This window comes from Dasypus novemcinctus, chromosome 4 (genome assembly GCF_030445035.2).
Source record: "Dasypus novemcinctus isolate mDasNov1 chromosome 4, mDasNov1.1.hap2, whole genome shotgun sequence".
Lineage (NCBI taxonomy): Eukaryota > Metazoa > Chordata > Mammalia > Cingulata > Dasypodidae > Dasypus > Dasypus novemcinctus.
Window position 1 is genome coordinate 88,286,067 of NC_080676.1, and position 18,491 is coordinate 88,304,557.

At 37.0% G+C, this 18,491-nt stretch overlaps 1 protein-coding gene across 2 annotated transcripts in view; it reads left to right on the forward strand.

Annotated features, from left to right (window-relative positions):
* Positions 1-18,491, forward strand: part of CFAP44 (cilia and flagella associated protein 44) — a 216,979-nt gene that overhangs the window by 188,683 nt on the left and 9,805 nt on the right. Inside the window, exons 28-33 of one of the 2 annotated variants that reach the window (XM_058295842.2) lie at positions 835-1,030; positions 9,710-9,820; positions 10,896-11,026; positions 12,080-12,196; positions 13,102-13,303; positions 16,865-17,006. In XM_058295842.2, the coding sequence (XP_058151825.1) occupies positions 835-1,030; positions 9,710-9,820; positions 10,896-11,026; positions 12,080-12,196; positions 13,102-13,303; positions 16,865-16,926 (819 nt within the window). In that variant the 3' untranslated portion in view covers positions 16,927-17,006. Of the gene's footprint in view, positions 1-834; positions 1,031-9,709; positions 9,821-10,895; positions 11,027-12,079; positions 12,197-13,101; positions 13,304-16,864; positions 17,007-18,491 lie in introns of those variants that run through there. The other variant, XM_004475584.4, reaches the window with a different exon arrangement.

An 18,491-nucleotide genomic window follows, 5' to 3' on the forward strand; every position in this document is an offset into this window, starting at 1 on the left:
TAATTTCCTCCCCTTGTTCTAGCCCTCATCTCTTTCTCATATTTTTGCTCTATCTCCTTTTTCCTGTTATTTCTGCTTGCTCTCTGCCTTTGGTATCCTCGTTCAGAGACAAATGAATTAGATTTTTTAGTGAATTTTGTCTAACAGTTTGTAAGGGAGGAGAATAAAGTTTTCAAAAATTGAGTCTATTTAGTTTATCTATGCATTTTAAAAAATCATGCTTTCATTAAACCTAACTATATCATATGAGACTGAGTTTTGATTATGTATAGTCCTTTTGAACAAATCTGGAAAACAAGTTCATGTGTTTCTTAAATATGATAGCAAGTTTCAATGCAATATATAATCAAATATCTTAGAAGTTATTATATATGTATATTAAATTTAAAGAGCTAAATTTCTTGATCTTTGTTTTAAAGAAAGAAAGATTCTATTAAATAGATACCACACGCTGAATAGTGACATCAGTTTTCAGGTATATTAGCTTCACTAAGAGATAATGTGTATTTTTCTTTTATACCAATGTGAATTTTTGTTTTTTGTTTTTGAGACCACAATGTAAAAATATCAACTGAAGTCCACATATCAGTTTTTTAAAAAAAGATTTTTTTTAAGAAGTTAAACATAAAAAAACCACAATCAGATTCTAAACTTAATTGATTTTAGCAAAGAATTATAAGATTTTAATCAAATAAATGAAATGTAAAACGCAATTAAGAAGCTTTAAACAGTTGTTTCTAGATTGTAATCTTGCATTGAATTACATATTGCTCCCTGAGCCTGGGTTGTCAGAAACATTTTATTTATTATTTGTTCTTGTTTTTGTTCATTTAGTGGAAAATAAATGAGACTCTCACAGAGATGGAAGAGAAGAAGAATGAAATCAACAAACTTCAGGACCAAGAAAAGGCACTCTATGCTGGCTTCCAAGCAGCCCTTGGAGAAAACAATAAATTTGCTAACTTTCTCGTGAAGGTCCTGAAGAAGAAGATAAAGCGGGTGAAGAAAAAGGAGGTTGAAGGAGATGTCGGTTTGCATCGTTTTCTTACATATGCTCCCAAATTCTCTCATTAGCATTATAATAAGAAATAACTAAAGGGCATATTAGATACTTTTATTTTTTCACTAAAAGGTAGGCAATGCAGAGGCCCTATGGGGGATTAAGTGAAGACAAATATAAATACTATCCGCAAGGAGCTTGTGGTCTCTGATTTAGACCACAGAGTACTGTAACTTCTTGATCTTAATCAGTGGTAAAGAAATATCTGGAAGGACTGTGATGGTAGAATTCTTACCATTAATAATTTAATTTATGAATTAATAATATTAATGGGTTAATTTATATGACTACATATACTATATACTATATATATACATGTGTATTTCTCCATATATATAAAGGTTCAAAGGAACTAAGCCATACCCTATATATAAGAAATTTCTTTCACGTATACTCTTGAATTTTTTTTTTATTTTAAAGAAGCTTTAGATTACATAAATGTTACATCAGAAATATAGGGGATTCCCATATACCTCCCTCTCCCTTCCCCATTTCCCCCCATTAACAGCATCTTTCATTGTATGGTCCATTTGTTATAATTGATGAACACATGTTAAAGCATTGCTGCTAACCATGGACTATAGTTTACATTATAGTTTACACTTTGCACTGCACAACTTTAAAGGTTTTGACAAAATGTATAATGGCTTATATCCATCATTGCAACGTCATGCAGAACAAATCCCATGTCCCAAAATGTGCTATGGCACACCTATTCTTCCCTCTTCCTCCCCTCAGAACCTCTGGTGGTCACCGCCTTTATATCAGTGATTTTCATGTGCACTTTTTATTTGAAGATAATTGTAGATTCATGTGCATTTGTAAGAAATAGTAGAGAGATTCCACATACCCTTTCCCAGTTTTCCCTGATGATAACTTCTTAGAAAACTATGTACAATATCACAACCAAGATATTCACATTGAGACAGCCGATATACAGAACATTCTCATCACAAGGATCCCTCATATTGCCCTTTAAAGTCACACCCACTTTCTTCCTGCCCTCACATCCGTCTTTTTTTTTTGAACTCCTTTTTTTAAAAATTTTTTTAAAGATTTCTTTATTTCTCTCCCCTTCCCCCCCAATCCCGGTTGTCTGTTCTCTGTGTCTGTTTGCTGCATCTTCTTCGTCCGTTTCTGTTGTCGTCAGCGGCACGGGAATCTGTCTCTTTTCATTGCGTCATCTTGTTGTGTCAGCTCTCCGGTGGGTGGCGCCATTCCTGGGCAGGCTGCACTTTCTTTCATGCTGGGCGGCTCTCCTTATGGGGTGCACTCCTTGCGAGTGGGGCTCCCCTATGCAGGGGACACCCCTGCGTGGCAGGGCACTCCTTGCGCGCATCAGCACTGCGCATGGGCCAGCTCCACATGGGTCAAGGAGGCCCGGGTTTGAACCGCGGACCTCCCATGTGGTAGACGGACGCCCTAACCACTGGGTCAAGTCCGCCGTCCCTCACATCCTGCTTAACTCCAGGAAACCACTCATCTTTTCTCCATTTCTCACACTTCATCATTTCAAGAATGTTATAAAAATGTAATCATATATGATGTAACCTTTAGGAGTTTGATTTTTTCACACAGCATAATTTTCTGAAGATTCATCTAGTCTGTTACCAGTATCAATAGCTCATTATATTTCTAAGTAGTATTCTATGTATGGTAAGAACATAAAGCAGTTTAACCATTCACCCATTGAGAAATATCTGTGTTGTCTCCAGTTTGGGGCTATTACAAATAAAACTGCTACAACATTCGTGGACAGGTTTTTATGTGAACGTAAGTATTCATTTCTTTTGGGTAAATGTCTAGGAGTCCAATTTCTGGGCTGTGTGGTAGTTGCAGGGTTAATTTTTTCTAGAGTGGCTGTACCATTTTATATTCCCACCAGCAGTGTATGAGTTATACTGTTTCTCTGCATCCTTTCCAGCATTTTTGTAGATACTGTTTTTTTATTTTTAGTCATTCTGATAGGTGTGTAGTGATAGTCTCATTGTGGTTTTTATTTGCATTTTCCTAAAGGCTAATGATGTTAAACATATTTTTATGTACTAATTAGCCATTAATATATTTGCTTCAGTGAGGTTTGTTTTTTTTTTTTTATGTCTTTTGACTGTATTCTGACTGGATTCTTTGCTTTTTTGAGAATTGAAAAAATTTTTTATTGTGGTTACCTATTTGAAATGCAAAAGGTCCCATCTTAACCACTTTCAAGTGTTTAATTCAGTGGTATTAACAACAGTCACAATGTTGTGTTACCATCATTGCCATCCATTACCAAAATGTTTTCAACACCCAAAACAGAAACTCCTATATGCATTAAGCAATAACTTCTCATTCCTTTCTCCACCCCAGCCCCTGGTAACCTGTAATATGCTTTCTGTCTCCATAAATTTGAGTATTCTAAGTATTTTTAGTTTTGAGAGTTTTTAAAAAATATTCTTGATTCTAGTCCTTTGTCAAGTATGTGATTGCAAACATTTTCTCCCATTCTGTAGTTTGCCTTATCATTCTTGTAACAGGGTCTTTCATAGAGTAAAACTTTCTAATTTTGACAAAGTCCAATTTTAACAATTAGTCTCTTTTTGTAGATCTTGTTTTTGGTATCAAGTCCAAGAACTCTTTGCTTAGTTCCAGATCCCAAAGAATGTTCTCTTATTTTTTTTTCCTAAAAGTTTTATCATTTTACATTTTATATTTATGCCTGCGAACCATTTGGTGTTAATTTTTGTATAGGACGTGAGACTTAGGTCAAGTTTCATGGTATGTCCATGAATCATTTGATGTTAATTTTGTATAGGATGTGAGACTTAGGTCAAACTGTTCCCCCCCCCCCCCCTTTGCCTATTAACAATGGATGTTTAATTGCTGTAGAACAAGTTTTTGAAATGGCTATCTTCCTTTCCTTGAGTTGCTTTTGCACCTTAGTCAGAAATCAGCTGGGGGAATCGGACTTGGCCCAGTGGTCACGGCGTCCGTCTACCATATGGGAGGTCTGCTGTTCAAGCCCCGAGCCTCCTTGACCCGTGTGGAGCTGGCCCACACGCTGTGCTCATGCACGCAAGGAGTGCCCTGCCATGCAGGGGTGTCCCCGTGTAGGGGAGCCTCATATGCAAGGAGTGCGCCACATAAGGAGAGCCGCCCAGTGTGAAAGAAAGTTCAGCCTGCCCAGGAATCACGCTGCACACATGGAGAGACACTAAAAGAGACACAGATTCCTGTGCCGCTGACAACAGAAGCAGACAGAGAAGAACACGCAGCAAATAGACACAGAGAACAGACAACTGGGGTGGGGGGGAAGGGGAGAGAAATAAAGAAAATAAATAAATCTTAAAATAAAATTAAAAAAAAGAAATCAACTGGGTATATTTGTAGCATCTGTTTCTGGGTTTCTCTATTCTGTTCCATTGATCCATGTGCTTGTACCTCCACCAAGACCACAGTCTTAATTATTGTAACTCCATATTAAGTCTTAATATAGATACACTAATTCCTCCCAGTTTATTCTTCTTTTTCAAAATTGTTTTAGCTATTCTAATAATCTTTCCATATTTTAGAATAATCTTGTCTATATCTACATCTGTATTCATGAAGATATTGGACTATAGTTTTATTTTTTGAGTACTTACTGTCAGATTTTAGTATAAGGGTAATACTAACTTCATAAAATGAGTTAGGAAGTGTTCTCTTCTCTTTGCTTTTCTGGAAAATAATATTTAGAAGTGGTGGTAATTCTTCTTTAAACATTTGGAAGAATTCTCCAGTGAAACTGTTTGGATCTGGAGATTTATTTTTTGGGGATTTTTTAAATCATGAATTTAATTTCCTTAATAATTATTGAGGTATTCATATTATCTATCCCATATTGGATGAGTTGTGGCAGTTTGTGTTTTTCAAGCAATTGGTCCATTTTATCTGAGTTGTGAAATTTATTTGTGTAGAGTGTTCGTAGTACTTCCTTGTTATCCTTTTAATGTCTGCAGTGTCTATAGTAATATCACCTTTTTATTTCTGATATTGGTAACTTGTATTTCTTTTTTCCCCCCCTTTATCTGTCTTCCTTGAGATTTGTCCATTCTTTTTATCTTTTCAAGAACCAGCTCTTTTTAAAAATTTTCTTGATTGTCTTTCTCTTTTCATTGATTTCTGTTTGTATCTTTATTATTGCCTTCTTTATGCTGACTTTGGTTTTATTTTGCTCTGCTTTAGTGATATAAATTTCCCTCTTAGCACTCTTTTAGACGTATCCCACACATTTTGATTATTTGTATTTTCATTCATATCAGTGTAGTTTTTACTTCTCTAGAGACTTCCTCTTTGTTCCATGAATTATGATTTTCATTATTCACAGTATTTATGTTCTATAAAGTCACTGTGAACACTGAATTAGTCAAAATTGAACTATGCTCCTAGGGGAAATACAGAGTTGGGTTCCTGTGAGCCTTTGGTCACAACATCTTCATCAACCAATGAATACATAATCTTGCTTTATGTGTGTTTCTGTTTAAAGACATATGTATGCGTGTGTGTGTGAGAGAGTCACTAATATTGAACTCATAGTCAACAGCGCTATAGCTCATGGGTGAAGAAGCTTATTTAATATACATATTTTCTCCATAAAGCTTGTCGCAGCATTTTTGCCCTGAGGAACCCTAGACAGCATTTAATGGTACACTTAGGGACCATTTTAAATAGCAAAATCACCAACAGAAAGTACAATAATTTGGAAAACATGGTACTAAAAATACTGTGAAAAGGACACTTAAGTCTGTGAGATGAAACAAGATGATATAGCATCACCTTGTTTGACCTCAGCTGTGAACACATGCATCAGGCAACTCACATTTTTTGCTCTCCTGTGCATATCCATGAATGATCACAAGTATTGATTTGGGGATTACAAATAAACTTTAGTGAGTAGGCAAATTAAAAAATATGGACTGCATGAATAACGAGAATCTGTTGATTTGGAAGTGTGTTGTTTAGATCCCAAGTGTTTAGATATTTTCCTGTTATCTTTCTCTTATTGATTTCCAGTTTGATTCCATTGTGGTCAGTGAAAACACTCTGCATGATTCCATTTTTTTTATACTTGTTGAAGTTTGTTTTTTTGTCTAACATATGATCTATGTTATATGTATATGTTATAAGATGTATGTACCATGAGTACTTGAAAAGAAGGGGTATTCTGTTCTTTTAGGTAGAATGTTCTATTACTGCCATTTGATCCCGTTGGTTGAAGGTATTCTGAATTCTTCTGTATCTTTCCTGGTTTTCTGTCTACTTGTTATATCACTTTTTGAGAAAGGAGTGTTGAAGTCTCCAAAAATAAACATGGATTTGTGTATTTCTCTTTTCAGTTCTATCAATTTTTGCTTTGCATATTTTGCAGCTCTATTGCTTAGTGCACACACATTTAAGATTGTTATGTCTTCTGGGTAGATTGACCCTTTTATCATTACATGAGGTCCCTCTCTGTCTGTGGTACTTTTCTTTGCTCTGAAGTCCACTTTATCTGATATTAATAAAACCCACGTCTAACCCACTTCCTGTGGGTTACTTGAACAGTTTTTAGAATTCTATTTTGATTATCTCTAATTTTGGAAGTGTATTTCTTTTGGTAGATTTTTTAGTGATTGCTTTAGGTATTACATTATATTACATAATTTGTTCCAGCCTACTGGTGTCATCATTTTACCAGTTTAGGTGAAGTGTAGAAACATTAACTACTTTTATGACCTTTGCCCTCCCCTTTTAAAGTATAATTGTCTAATTGTTTTCTTCTGCTTACAGAAATAGATAATATGAACCACATCAGACAGTTATAATTTGTGCTTCAACCATCAAACATAATTTAGAAAACTTAAGTGGAGGAGGAAAGTCTATTGTACTTATCATATTTTTGCTTACTGTCTTCTTTCTTCCTTCCTCATGTTCCAATGTTTCTTCTTTTGTCATATACTTTCTGGTCATTTACTTTCTGTTTAGAGAACTTCCTTTAGTTCTTTCAGGGTAAAAGTCTGCTGGTGACAACTTTTATTTTCCCTTCATCTGTTAATGTATTGTTTTCCCCTTTGTTTCTCAAAGACATTTTTGCTGGATATGTGATTGGAGGTTGTCAATTCTTGTCTTTCAGCACTTGAAAAATATTATGCCATTTCCTTCTGTCCTCCATGGTTTCTGTTGATAAATCCACTGCCATTCAAACTGTTTATCTCCTGTAGGTAAAGTGCTACTCACTGCTTTCAAGATTTTTTCTTTGTGTTTAGTTTTCAGAAGTTTGACGATGGTGGTTTTAGTATAGGGTTCTTGGAGTTTATTCTTTTTGGGATTCATTCAGCTTCTTCAGTCTGTAGGCTTATGTCTTTTGCCAAATACGGGACATTCCCAACCATTATTTCTTTCCTAGTTTTGAAGCCTCACCCTCTTTCTCTTCTCTTTCTGGGTCTCCAATGACTTGAATGGTAGATCTTTTGTTCCTCTGGTATAGTCCCATAGTTCTCTGAGGCTCTGGTTTTTGTTTTTTATTGTTGTTGTTAGTTTGTTTTTTCAGTCTCTTTTCTTTCTGTGTTCAGATAGTATTATTCTGTTGTTTTATCTTCAAGTTCATTTATGCTTTTTTCTGACCCCTCCTGTCTGCTGCTAAGACTATCCATTAAGTTTTTATTTTGGTTTTTGTATTTTTTCAGTCTTATAATTTCTACTTGGTTCTTTATGTATCTTCTATTTCTTTGCCAAGAATTTCTATTTCTTTGCTGAAGCTTTGTGTTTTTTCATTTGTTTCAAACATGTTCATAATTGCTCATTGAAGCATTTTTTTCATGACTGCTTTAAATACTTTGTCAGATAATCCTAACATTGTTGTCATCTTGGTGTTGACATCTGTGGATTGTCTTTTTTCATTTAGTTTGAGATCTTCTTGGTTATTGATATGGCAAGTAAGTTTTGATTGAAGTCTGGACATTTTCATATTGTGTTAAGAGATCTGGATCTTATTTAAATTTTCTGTTTTACTTGGCTTTCTCTGACATTGTTCTGGCAGGAAAGAGTTGGGCACCTCCTCATTACTGCCAGGTGGAGGCAGAACTCCACAGTCCCCACTTAGCCCCCATTGACACCCAAGGGGAGCCTCCTATTAGCAACATACTCATACTGCAGTATGAGTATGAGTGTTCCAGCTTCTCATGTGGTCTCTACTGACACTATGGTGGGGATGGCCTCAGTAATCCTGGGCAATGAGAAAAGTCCTGACTCTTCACCCCCTGCAGGGTGGGAGAAGAGTACCTTGTACTGCTGGGTGGGGCAGGAAGTCCAGGTTACATGGGTGATCTCCATGGACTCCTTGGTTGGAGGAGGGAGGACAACTTCATTTCCAACCAGCTGTGATAAATGCCCCAGCTCCTTACTTAGTCTTCTCTGATACCGTTCCAGGGGGAATGTTGAGTTGCCTATTATACAGCCTTGTGAGGGTGTATGAATAGGCTTCCCATTTGGCCTTTGCTTTCATGGACGGGAGTGGGATTTTTCTGTGTTGGCTGTAGTAGAATGGTTGTTTCTTAAAAGTTTTATGCCTTGCTAAAGTGCCCCTTTCCTAGTCCTGCAGAGAGCAGGTTTTTCATTAGGGCTTTCTTTGTCTATGCCTGTTGCCTACTTCTTCATCTCTAAGCCGGAGTTATATGAGGTAAAAAGAAAAGGGAGCTTACCACAGTGTTGTTCTTGGGTTCCGAGATATATTAATCAATCTGCTTTCTTCTCTCCACATTTCAGTCTTCTTACATTTGTTCTGCATATAACCGTTCAGGGTTTTTCATTGTACTTAGTGGGAAGAATGGATAAAGTGGGTCTATTCCATCTTCCCCAAAGCAGAGTCTATATAAGCAATGTGAAAGTCTAATTGTAACCGTTGTTGGCTCACTTCATAATGTGATGCAGATCATTTAAAGTAATTTTAAGGGACATCTCAAAAGTAATCAATCTTATAGAGCATTTGAGGTCCATCTCATCTCTAATTTGGTGTTCCATCAAACAGAAATTGCAAATTGGTGACCACTGGTTCACAGATGGCTACCAGTGTTTTGAAGAAAAATGGGACAGGGTGGTCTGAGGAAGTCTACAATCCTTTATCCAAAACTCTTGGGGGCGGCTGTGTTTTAGCATACAGAAATATTGATATATTCTAGAGATATTGTATATGATATAACACTTCCAGAGGGTCTGGTGCAGGATTTTAAAATCAAATACCTTAATACTTCTTCAGCAAAACATGAATATTCACTAATTAGGTTTAATAAAGACTAAAGTGCTATGTAAGTTCAGATAACTTTCCAGTCTTCTGTTTTCAGAGCATTTTATGATTTAGAATGTGTGGATTTATTTAAAGTGTAAGGTGGGTCACAATATAAGCAGCTTGGCAGCTGGTCTCAACTCCCTCTGACATGATGTATGGTTAGCTGCACAACCCTTTCCAGGCATTTGTGTTTGTAGCCACTCAATCCTGAACCATTTTAAACTCTTCTGAAAATATTGAATAATTTTCTGCTTTATCTATTATTGTATTCCTAGAAATTAACTCACTGACAAATACTTTACACTAAAAACCCAGTATCTAGTTTGATACAGGATCTGTTTGTTAACAATGCCCTCCTCTCTCCTTAGATGAAGATGAAGATAGTGATGAATCAAGCGAAGATGAGTCGAGCTTGGAGAGTGATGAAGATGAGTCTGGATCTGATGATGAGGTTTTTGATGATTCAATCTGTCCCACAAGTGAGTTGGCTAAAACCATGTGATCTTTATGCAGTGTGAATATGGATTGACAAAACTGAAAAGGATTTTTTTGCCTCTCAATTCTCTCATAATAAAATTTAAGGAAAGAGTGGTTTAAAATTTATGAAGTATAGTCTAGTGAATAATTTATGGGGTTCTGGATATTTATTATCTGTACTCTTGGGCAGCCATTTTTGAGTAACAAATTAAGTGAATACAAAGACAATCTTCAGTTGGTTCTGTCACAAATTATACAGCAAGTTTCATTTTATAGAGAAACACCAGGTCATAATTTAGATTTTCTTACTACAATTCTCCCTCTTTTTGACAAACCCATACAAATTTTGTCAAGGCAATTTGGTACTGTTTCCTGGAGAGGCTTGGCATTTTATGTCCATGGTCTTCAGTGTAACCAGTCTGGAACAACCAGACCAGTACTTGTACAATCTCACTAGATGAATGATTCAGTAGAAATAAAGCAAGTGGAGGGGTCTAAAATTCGTGTTTCTAGACATTTCATATACACTTTTATCCAGGAGATTTTGAAGAGTCTTCTTAAAATCAATATTTCTGAGTAGAAGATAACTTGAAAATCTTGTAATACAACTTGAACAAAGTCTCACAGCTAGTTTAGTGATGGAACTAGGGCTAGAATTAAGGTCCTAACTCCCATAATAGTGCTCTTTATTTTGTTACATTCTTTATCTGTAACTTGGTGGATAGATGTGGTTTTTCATGTGATATAATAGAAATGATACAGAGATTCTGGGCTTGAATCCCATTCTGTCACTAGTAGCTAAGTGACCTCTCTGAGATCCAGGGGCTTCACCTATAAAATGGAAACATAGTTTCTGCCTTGCAGGGTATGTGAACCTGAGCAGGATAATGTACCTAAAGGGCCCAGCACAAAGCCTGGCTAGTATAATTGTTATTGTGATTATTAATACTATTAATAATTTCCACCTGGAACAATGGAACCATAGTGTAGTATAAGTTTGCAAGAGTGGATTGCAAACCTCCAAAGTCCACCCGTCCAATACTGCTGCATTCCATAACAAATGGGACTTCTTTTCAGACTGTGACCCAGCTCTTTTTGAACTGGCCCTTCAACTTCGAGAGAAAAGACTGGATATCGAGGAGAGCTTAGTTGAAGAAAAAAAGATTATTGATAACCTCAAAAAGGAATATGATACATTGTCCAAAAAGGTATTGTAGTCTACCTGCTTTTTATTTCTCTCCCAACATGCTACACATCCTGCCAGCTATAACATTGTCATTTCATAGCAGTAGCATCTGTTAGGACTTCTCCCCAGAGAAGAAATATTTCAAATGTTGTATTGTTTTTTTCTCCTCAGGAACAATCATGGTGGGAGGTGTTACTCTTTTGGGGACTGGACTTTCTTTCTCTAAATCATCAGTCTCCAAAGTTGTTTGATTATATAATTTAATAAGTAAAAAAATTGCTGAGCATATACTTCCCTTTAATGTATATTCATTTATAAATTATATTAATGAATTATCATAATAATATATTTTGTACTTCATAATATATTTTGTACACATTCACAAAGATAGAAATGAAAAAGAATGAGATAAAAAAAAAATGAAATAGAAACTCTGACATTTTCTTTCTGCATCCCGATAAATCATTTTGTTGACCCTCTGGGGTGCATGCATCCCATGTTAGAGACCACTACTCTAAACTTACAGTTTAATTATGTCTATTGGTTTGTTTAGAGTAATATCATTTGATTCATATTCAGAAATATTTTTAATAGACTGCTTCTCCTGTTGCAAATGAGAAGTGATTTGGAAGACTTTCAGGTTTTTTTAGGAGATGAAGTATGTGCTTTAAACATGCTGTAGTTAGTGTTTTCATTGCATTTAAAGGGCTTTTTCCCTTTAATTAATTGAGGTCATTTTGACCAAGCAAGAGTCTCACCATTCTGACAAAGACATTCCATGCTGAGGCCTGCTTTTCATGCAGAGAAATAAAAGGGAGGTAAGGACATGTCTTCTGAGCTCTGAGTTCTAAAACCTTGACAACACTGGGGATATACAAATGATTGGAAAAATGGTGTGGATCACCACTTAGCTGGAAGAAAATAACAAATTGCAAACTGATACCATCTACCTAATTACACCCAACAAAGGAGATTCTACTCATGTTTTGAGTTGCTCCCAAGAACCTTCCATTAACCATTCTAGATGTAAGTCCATTGAATCTTCTCAACATTTTAAGCATGGTGCTTTCTACAGGTAAAAGTTGTGGCAACTAATCTGAATGCAGCAGAGGAGGCCCTGGAGGCTTATCAGCGAGAGAAGCAGCAGCAGCTGAATGAACTGCTGGTTGTGATGCCGCTGAAACTTCATCAGGTGATAAGTGTGGGGAGGTCGCCCAACGCCACTTGAGCAGAAGAGCTGTCACGTCAGGCTTTTCCAGAGGGAGATTCATGGGCCGCTAAGCGGGGAGAATCTTGGTCCTCTGCTGAGAATTCTACATGTAGAATGACACCCAACATTTTCTCATCCATTGCTGTCAGATTGTTATAAAATACTAACAGCAAAATATGTATATTTCCCTATGAAAGTTCAATCATTTCAGTCCTGGAGGAATGAGAAACCTTATGACTTAAGAATGGTATGGCTTGGAGGTAGAAAAAGCACACGTCACTTTTTACATCATCTTTAGAATAGACATGAACTAATGATGCAAGAATTATCTTCTCTTAATCACTATTTGTTAATAGGGAAAAGCAAAATGAAAGCAAAATGTCTTTTCCCCATTCTTTATTTCCTTTTCATTTTCTACTTGAATTACAATTTATATTAAAATGCAGGCATACATGTCAATGAGAGAAAAGGCCCATCATGTCCTATTTTGTCAGGCTAAGATAGAAAGCTGTATTTTAGAAGAAAAATCCTAGACCAGGCTTTCATAGATTTTGAGTAATGTGACCCAAACTGGATTAGCTGTAATTTAGTCATTTGCCTAATATGCCTAACCCTGAAATGTCTGTTCTGTCATCATGCACCAGATATTAGGCATGGTCTGGGCAAGGAATGTGCTCTCTCAAGAAGGGTATAATGTGGTTTACTGTTTTACTTTCTGCTATTACCTGGTCATTACCTCTCAGTAGTGAGAAAGATACAAGTTCAAAGGCAATAACCTAAATAAGGGACAGATGGAAAGTGCTCCCTTTACACTTTCTATTCCCTTACATTTAATTTTTATCTTTGTATATATATTTTTTTGTTTTTATTTTGTTTTGTTTTTGTAGATAGAATATGTGACATTTGGAGAAATACCTACCGATCTTTCTGGTGCTTTGGTGTTTTCCAACCAATCCTTGAGACGGCTGCAAGAAAGAATCTTACAGCTCCAGGAGGAAAACACCCAGCAGCAAAAGCTTAACAAAGAATTCCGAGAGAGACGTAAACAGCTTATTAGAGAAAAGAGAGAGATGACAAAAACTATACACAGTGAGTAACTAAACCCATATATTATTTAGTAATATTTATTGATAAGACAGGGAACTATCAAGCAACTGTCACCAACTTCAGAAACAGTAAGTAATTAGAGAAGCAGAACTGCTGAAGCAGGGAGCAGGAATCTCATCTCCCTACTTAGAATGTCTCCTGATATCATTAAATGATCACCTTTTTATTTTATTTATTTATTTATTTCCCCTTTCCCCCTGACCCCAGTTGTCTGTTCTCTGAGTCTATTTGCTGAGTCTTCTTTGTCTGCTTCTGTTGTCAGCGGCACAAGAATCTGTGTTTCTTTTTGTTGTGTCATCTTGTTGTGTCAGCTCTCTGTGTGTGCGGTGCCATTCCTGGGCAGGCTGCACATTCTTTCGCACTGGGCAGCTCTCCTTATGGGGCGCACTCCTTGCACGTGGGGCTCCCCTACACGGGACACCCCTGCATGGCACGGCACTCCTTGCACACATCAGCACTGCATGTGGACCAGCTCCGCACGGGTCAAGGAGGCCTGGGGTTTGAACCATGGACCTCCCATGTGGTAGGCGGATGCCCTAACCACTGGGCCAAGTCCGCCGCCTTATCACCTTTTTAAAGGGTGAATCCTTTATCATTGAATCTATTTCTTTTAATTACGGTGTTTTATGTATGATAAAATATTGAATAATATAATACCAACCCTTATATCCACTACCCAACTTAACAAAGTATTAAAGATACAATCATAACCTTTTTCTCTCTCTAATACCATTATACTGTCTCCTTCTCCAGGGTCAGCCATTAAGTATGTATGTGTACCTATGTATATAACCACACACAATATGAAGAACTACTTTGCATGTTTTTAACTGTAATTCAATGCCCAATATTTTAATTCTTTTTCTTTTAAAGCAGCCCCCAAGATAGACATTATTATTAATATTTTTATTATTTTATTAAGGCAATAATTTTTAGGTTTACCTACGTATTTATAAATGTATCTGCTCACTGTTCTTTATTCATCTTAAATATTTGTATCTTTATTCAAGAAAAAGGAAAATTATTCCAAAAGAAAGGTACAAATGTATACTTTTTATAATATCTTAGCGGTATACTTCTATTAGAGAACCAATTCTAGGTTAACAAGTATTTACTCACTCCTTTGAAGATATTCCACTGGTTTATTTCTTTTTTTGTCACTAAGAAGTAAATTGCCAACCTAAGTTTTTAAAACTGTTGTTTTCTTTTCTCCATGGTTGCTTTTATGCTATTCCCTTGGTATTTGATTTTTTGCAGTTGCACTACAATGTGTGTAGATGTGGATTGGTTTTTCCTTTTTTTGCTTTGGATATGTTGGACTTCTTTAATTTGTAGAATTGCATGACTCTGCAGCTTTCTGTATCTCACAAATCTTATTATAGATATATTTTGCCTAGAGAATTGAGGTGATGTGTAAGGAGTGAAAGTTTCCTTCCTGAATTGAAACTGAATTTTCCACTATGTATCCACCCCTACTGAACACAAACATAAATGTTATGACATTTATTCTGTGATGTTATTAAACATCTGTTACTCTGCATGTCAACATTTTCTTTCATTATACCATTTAAAAAATATTTTTGGCACTTGGCACAGCATTTTCTCATAGTCATTGTTTAACAAATATTTGTTGAAAATAAAGATTATTACTTGGTAGATTGTCACATCCTCATTTTTCAAATGAATAAACTTAATGTCAGAGAATAGGTGGCAGAACTGAGTCTAGAACTCACTTACCTTTACTCCAAGTCCAATTTTGTTTTTCATTATACCATGTTGCATAGCTCAATGGCATTCCTTTTCCTGAAAATGATCAATTATCTTCACCATCTTTTCTTGTTAAAATCCTGCCCATTATTTAAGACTCAACTTAGGGGCCCTCATTAAGCTCTCTTTGATCATTTTCTCTGGACATGATATTTTTCTTCCCATCTCTGAACACCTATATTTTATTTCTAAGGTACTTGCTTCTTCACATTATGGTTAATGTCTTATTTGCCTTGTTATGTGCTAAATTTATTGAGGGTGATCTTTCTTCCTAAAACATCTTTATGTCCCTTCCAGTATGCAGTATAATCCTTGGGCAAGGTAATGATGCAATAAATATTAGCTAGAATGAATAGATGATGAGTTTCATGTTCATGAGGACTGAAAATTTAATCCCACTCTCTGTAATTTAGACAACTATTTCCTTCCTGGCTGTTTTTGTTTCCTAGGCTGCTTAAGCAAATACCGTGAAATGGTTCAGCTTAAATAATAGGAATTTAGTAGCTTGTGGTTTGAGGCCAGAAAATATCCAATGGGTTCACACCCTTAAAAATGGATTAGATTTAAGAACCTGTTTTTCTAGGGTGCTACAGCTTGAACCACCACACTGGCTGAGCTCTTCTGTCCATAATTCCAAGATCTAAAAGAATTAGGAGTTGCCTGTAGGGCTTCCTTTCAAGACTGAAAACCTAGGAAAGTGGACGTGGCTCAAGCAATTGGGCTCCCTCCTACCATATAGGAGGTCCAGGGTTCGATGCCCAGGGCCTCCTGGTGAAGGCAAGCTGGTCTGTGTGGAGAGCTGGCCCATGCGGAGTGCTGGCCTGCACGGAGCGCTGGCTTGCGCAGAGTACTACCCCGTGCAGGAGTGCTGCTCCACACAGGAGTGCTGCCCCACACAGTGACCTGGCACAGCAAGATGACACAACAAGAAGAGACACAGAGGAGAGATAATAAGAGACATAGCAGATCAGGGAGGTGAGGTGGCTCAAGAAAATAATTGCCTCTCTCCCACTCCAGAAGGTTCCAGGATCAGTTCCCAGAGTTGCCTGGTGAGAATACAAGCAGACACAGAAGAACGCACAGCAAACAGACACAGAGAGCAGACAACAAGGGTGGGGGGGGGGAAGGAGGAATAAATAAATAAATAAATCTTAAAAAAAAAAAAGATTCAAACCTATACCACTACAGGCTTCCTCTTAAAGAGAAGGAACCAGAGGAATGTTTTTTAGGAATGTTGGGCCCTCCCTTTTTCCCAGGACTTCTGTTTCCTGGATTCCTTATGCTCTCCCTTACACCCTCATTCCTCCACTGCCAATTCTCCTGGTCATTGTTACTCCTTACCGAGGTTCCCTCTAGACTGAATGTTCTCTACCCTGTGTTATTTTTAATTATGAAATATTTTAGATTCATAAAAGTATAGAGAATATCACAAAATACCAACTGCTGTAAGCCAGAAAATATCCCTTTATTGCTTTTCTCAAAGGATTACTTTCCTTTTATACATAATGATATCTACCCAAGGAAGAAGTAGTTTTTGAGATAAATAAGTTTATGTCAATTAATTTGTAATAATTTTGTAATAATACCTTAACCAGACTGTTAAATAATTGCTTAAATTAGAGAGAATGGAAATTAATTGTACAATGAATGAAGTCAGGTAGAAGATAGGAAGATAGTACTTGCTTTGCTCTATTGCATTGTGAAACCTGAAAGTAGTCTGAGTGATTGTAATAAAATTTTGTAAATGTAACAGGGTTTGGAATTTTTTCTTGGCAGTAAGCATGATTTTTAATGTCATCAAGAAGATGCAGGGGAAGCGGACTTGGCCCTGTGGTTAGGGCATCTATCCAACACATCGGAGGTCTGCGGTTCAAACCCTGGGCCTCCTTGAACTGTGTGGAGTTGGCCCATGCACAGTGCTGATGCACGCAAGGAGTGCCGTGCCATGCAGGGGTGTCCCCGCATAGGGGAGCCCCATGCGCAAGGAGTGTGCCCCATAAGGAGAGCCGCCCAGTGCAAAAGAAAGTTCGACCTGCCCAGAAATGGCGCCGCACACACGGAGAGCTGACACACAGGATGACGCAACAAAAAGAAACAGATTCCCATGCTGCTGACAACAACAGAAGTGGACAACAAAGAACACGCAGCAAATAGACACAGATAACAGACAACTGGAGCAGGGGTGGGTGGCGGGGGGGGGGGGGGAAATAAATAAATAAATAAATCTTTAAAAAAAAAAAAAAAAGAGGGTGCACATTCTCCAGAACATCTATTTAACATCACTATAAGCTATAAAACATGTAAATTACCCAGGTTACATTTACTGTTTTTAAGGGCAAAAATAAAATTAAAATAAGTAAAGAACACAAGGAATAAAATAGTGTTACTAAAATGAAAGTATATTCACAAAGATGGTCTTTTCAGAGGTAGCAGTTTAGTCTTTTAAAATACCAAGGTTTATAAAAGTGTAATGAACATGCCTTCTGGATTTCACTTCAGACTTCCAGGCTATTGCAAAGCTAATTTCTTAAGCATTTACCAGCTGGCCCAGGGAAATCAACTAGCAATACAAGAATTAAAATGAATTTCTGCCTATGAGTCAAAAGTAGGTAAAGTACACCACTCTATAGAAAGAAATGGGAAAAATATAGCGGTCACCCAATCAAAATTGTTTGGATTTGCAGAGACCAGTCTCCACAGCAGCAATGTGAGTACTCTCAAGGGGGACTGGATTATAAAATAGCAGATACACTTTAGGACTCCATGTTTAAATAACACTTATTTAAGGCACAGTTTTCCCAGATGTAGGCTAGAGGCTCTATTGTTTCTCATGTACTTTACATTCCTTTGGCTCCTGTAGCCTGGATGTTGTTTATATTTGGAAATACTGTTTGCCAAACCAAAGAATAAATTAGTATGAAAAGAAGGAAAGAGACTTGTTTCAACTTTGGCAAACTTCCAGTTTGGGAAAATGTGTGAAGATGATGAAATGAAGTATTCAAATTTTCTGAGTGTTGGTTACAGAAAAAGAAATAGTTCTATATAATGAAAGTTTTGTTCAGTGACTTTTGGTTCTTTCCCCATCCCCAGCCCATTTTCTGAAAGCAGGTTGGGCGTCTGGTTAAAGAAGGATATCCTGATTCTGAAGGTGAAATTAGGAGGAGGCGTCTTTGCTGTAACCACAGAGAGCAGTTTTACCAGGGACGAGTGACACCACAGGCAGTTTGTATTACCTCCTTCCACCCCTAGACCCAGTGGGGTGGGAGAGGAAGACAGAGAACATGGGGGTGGGAAGGGCTAAGTTCTCCAATCTAGGGCGGGCACTGTTCAGGGCAGGGAGCAGGTGAGTCGTGAGCATTCCCTCTGCCTTTATGTCTCTAATGAGCACTGGTTGGGTCAGGAG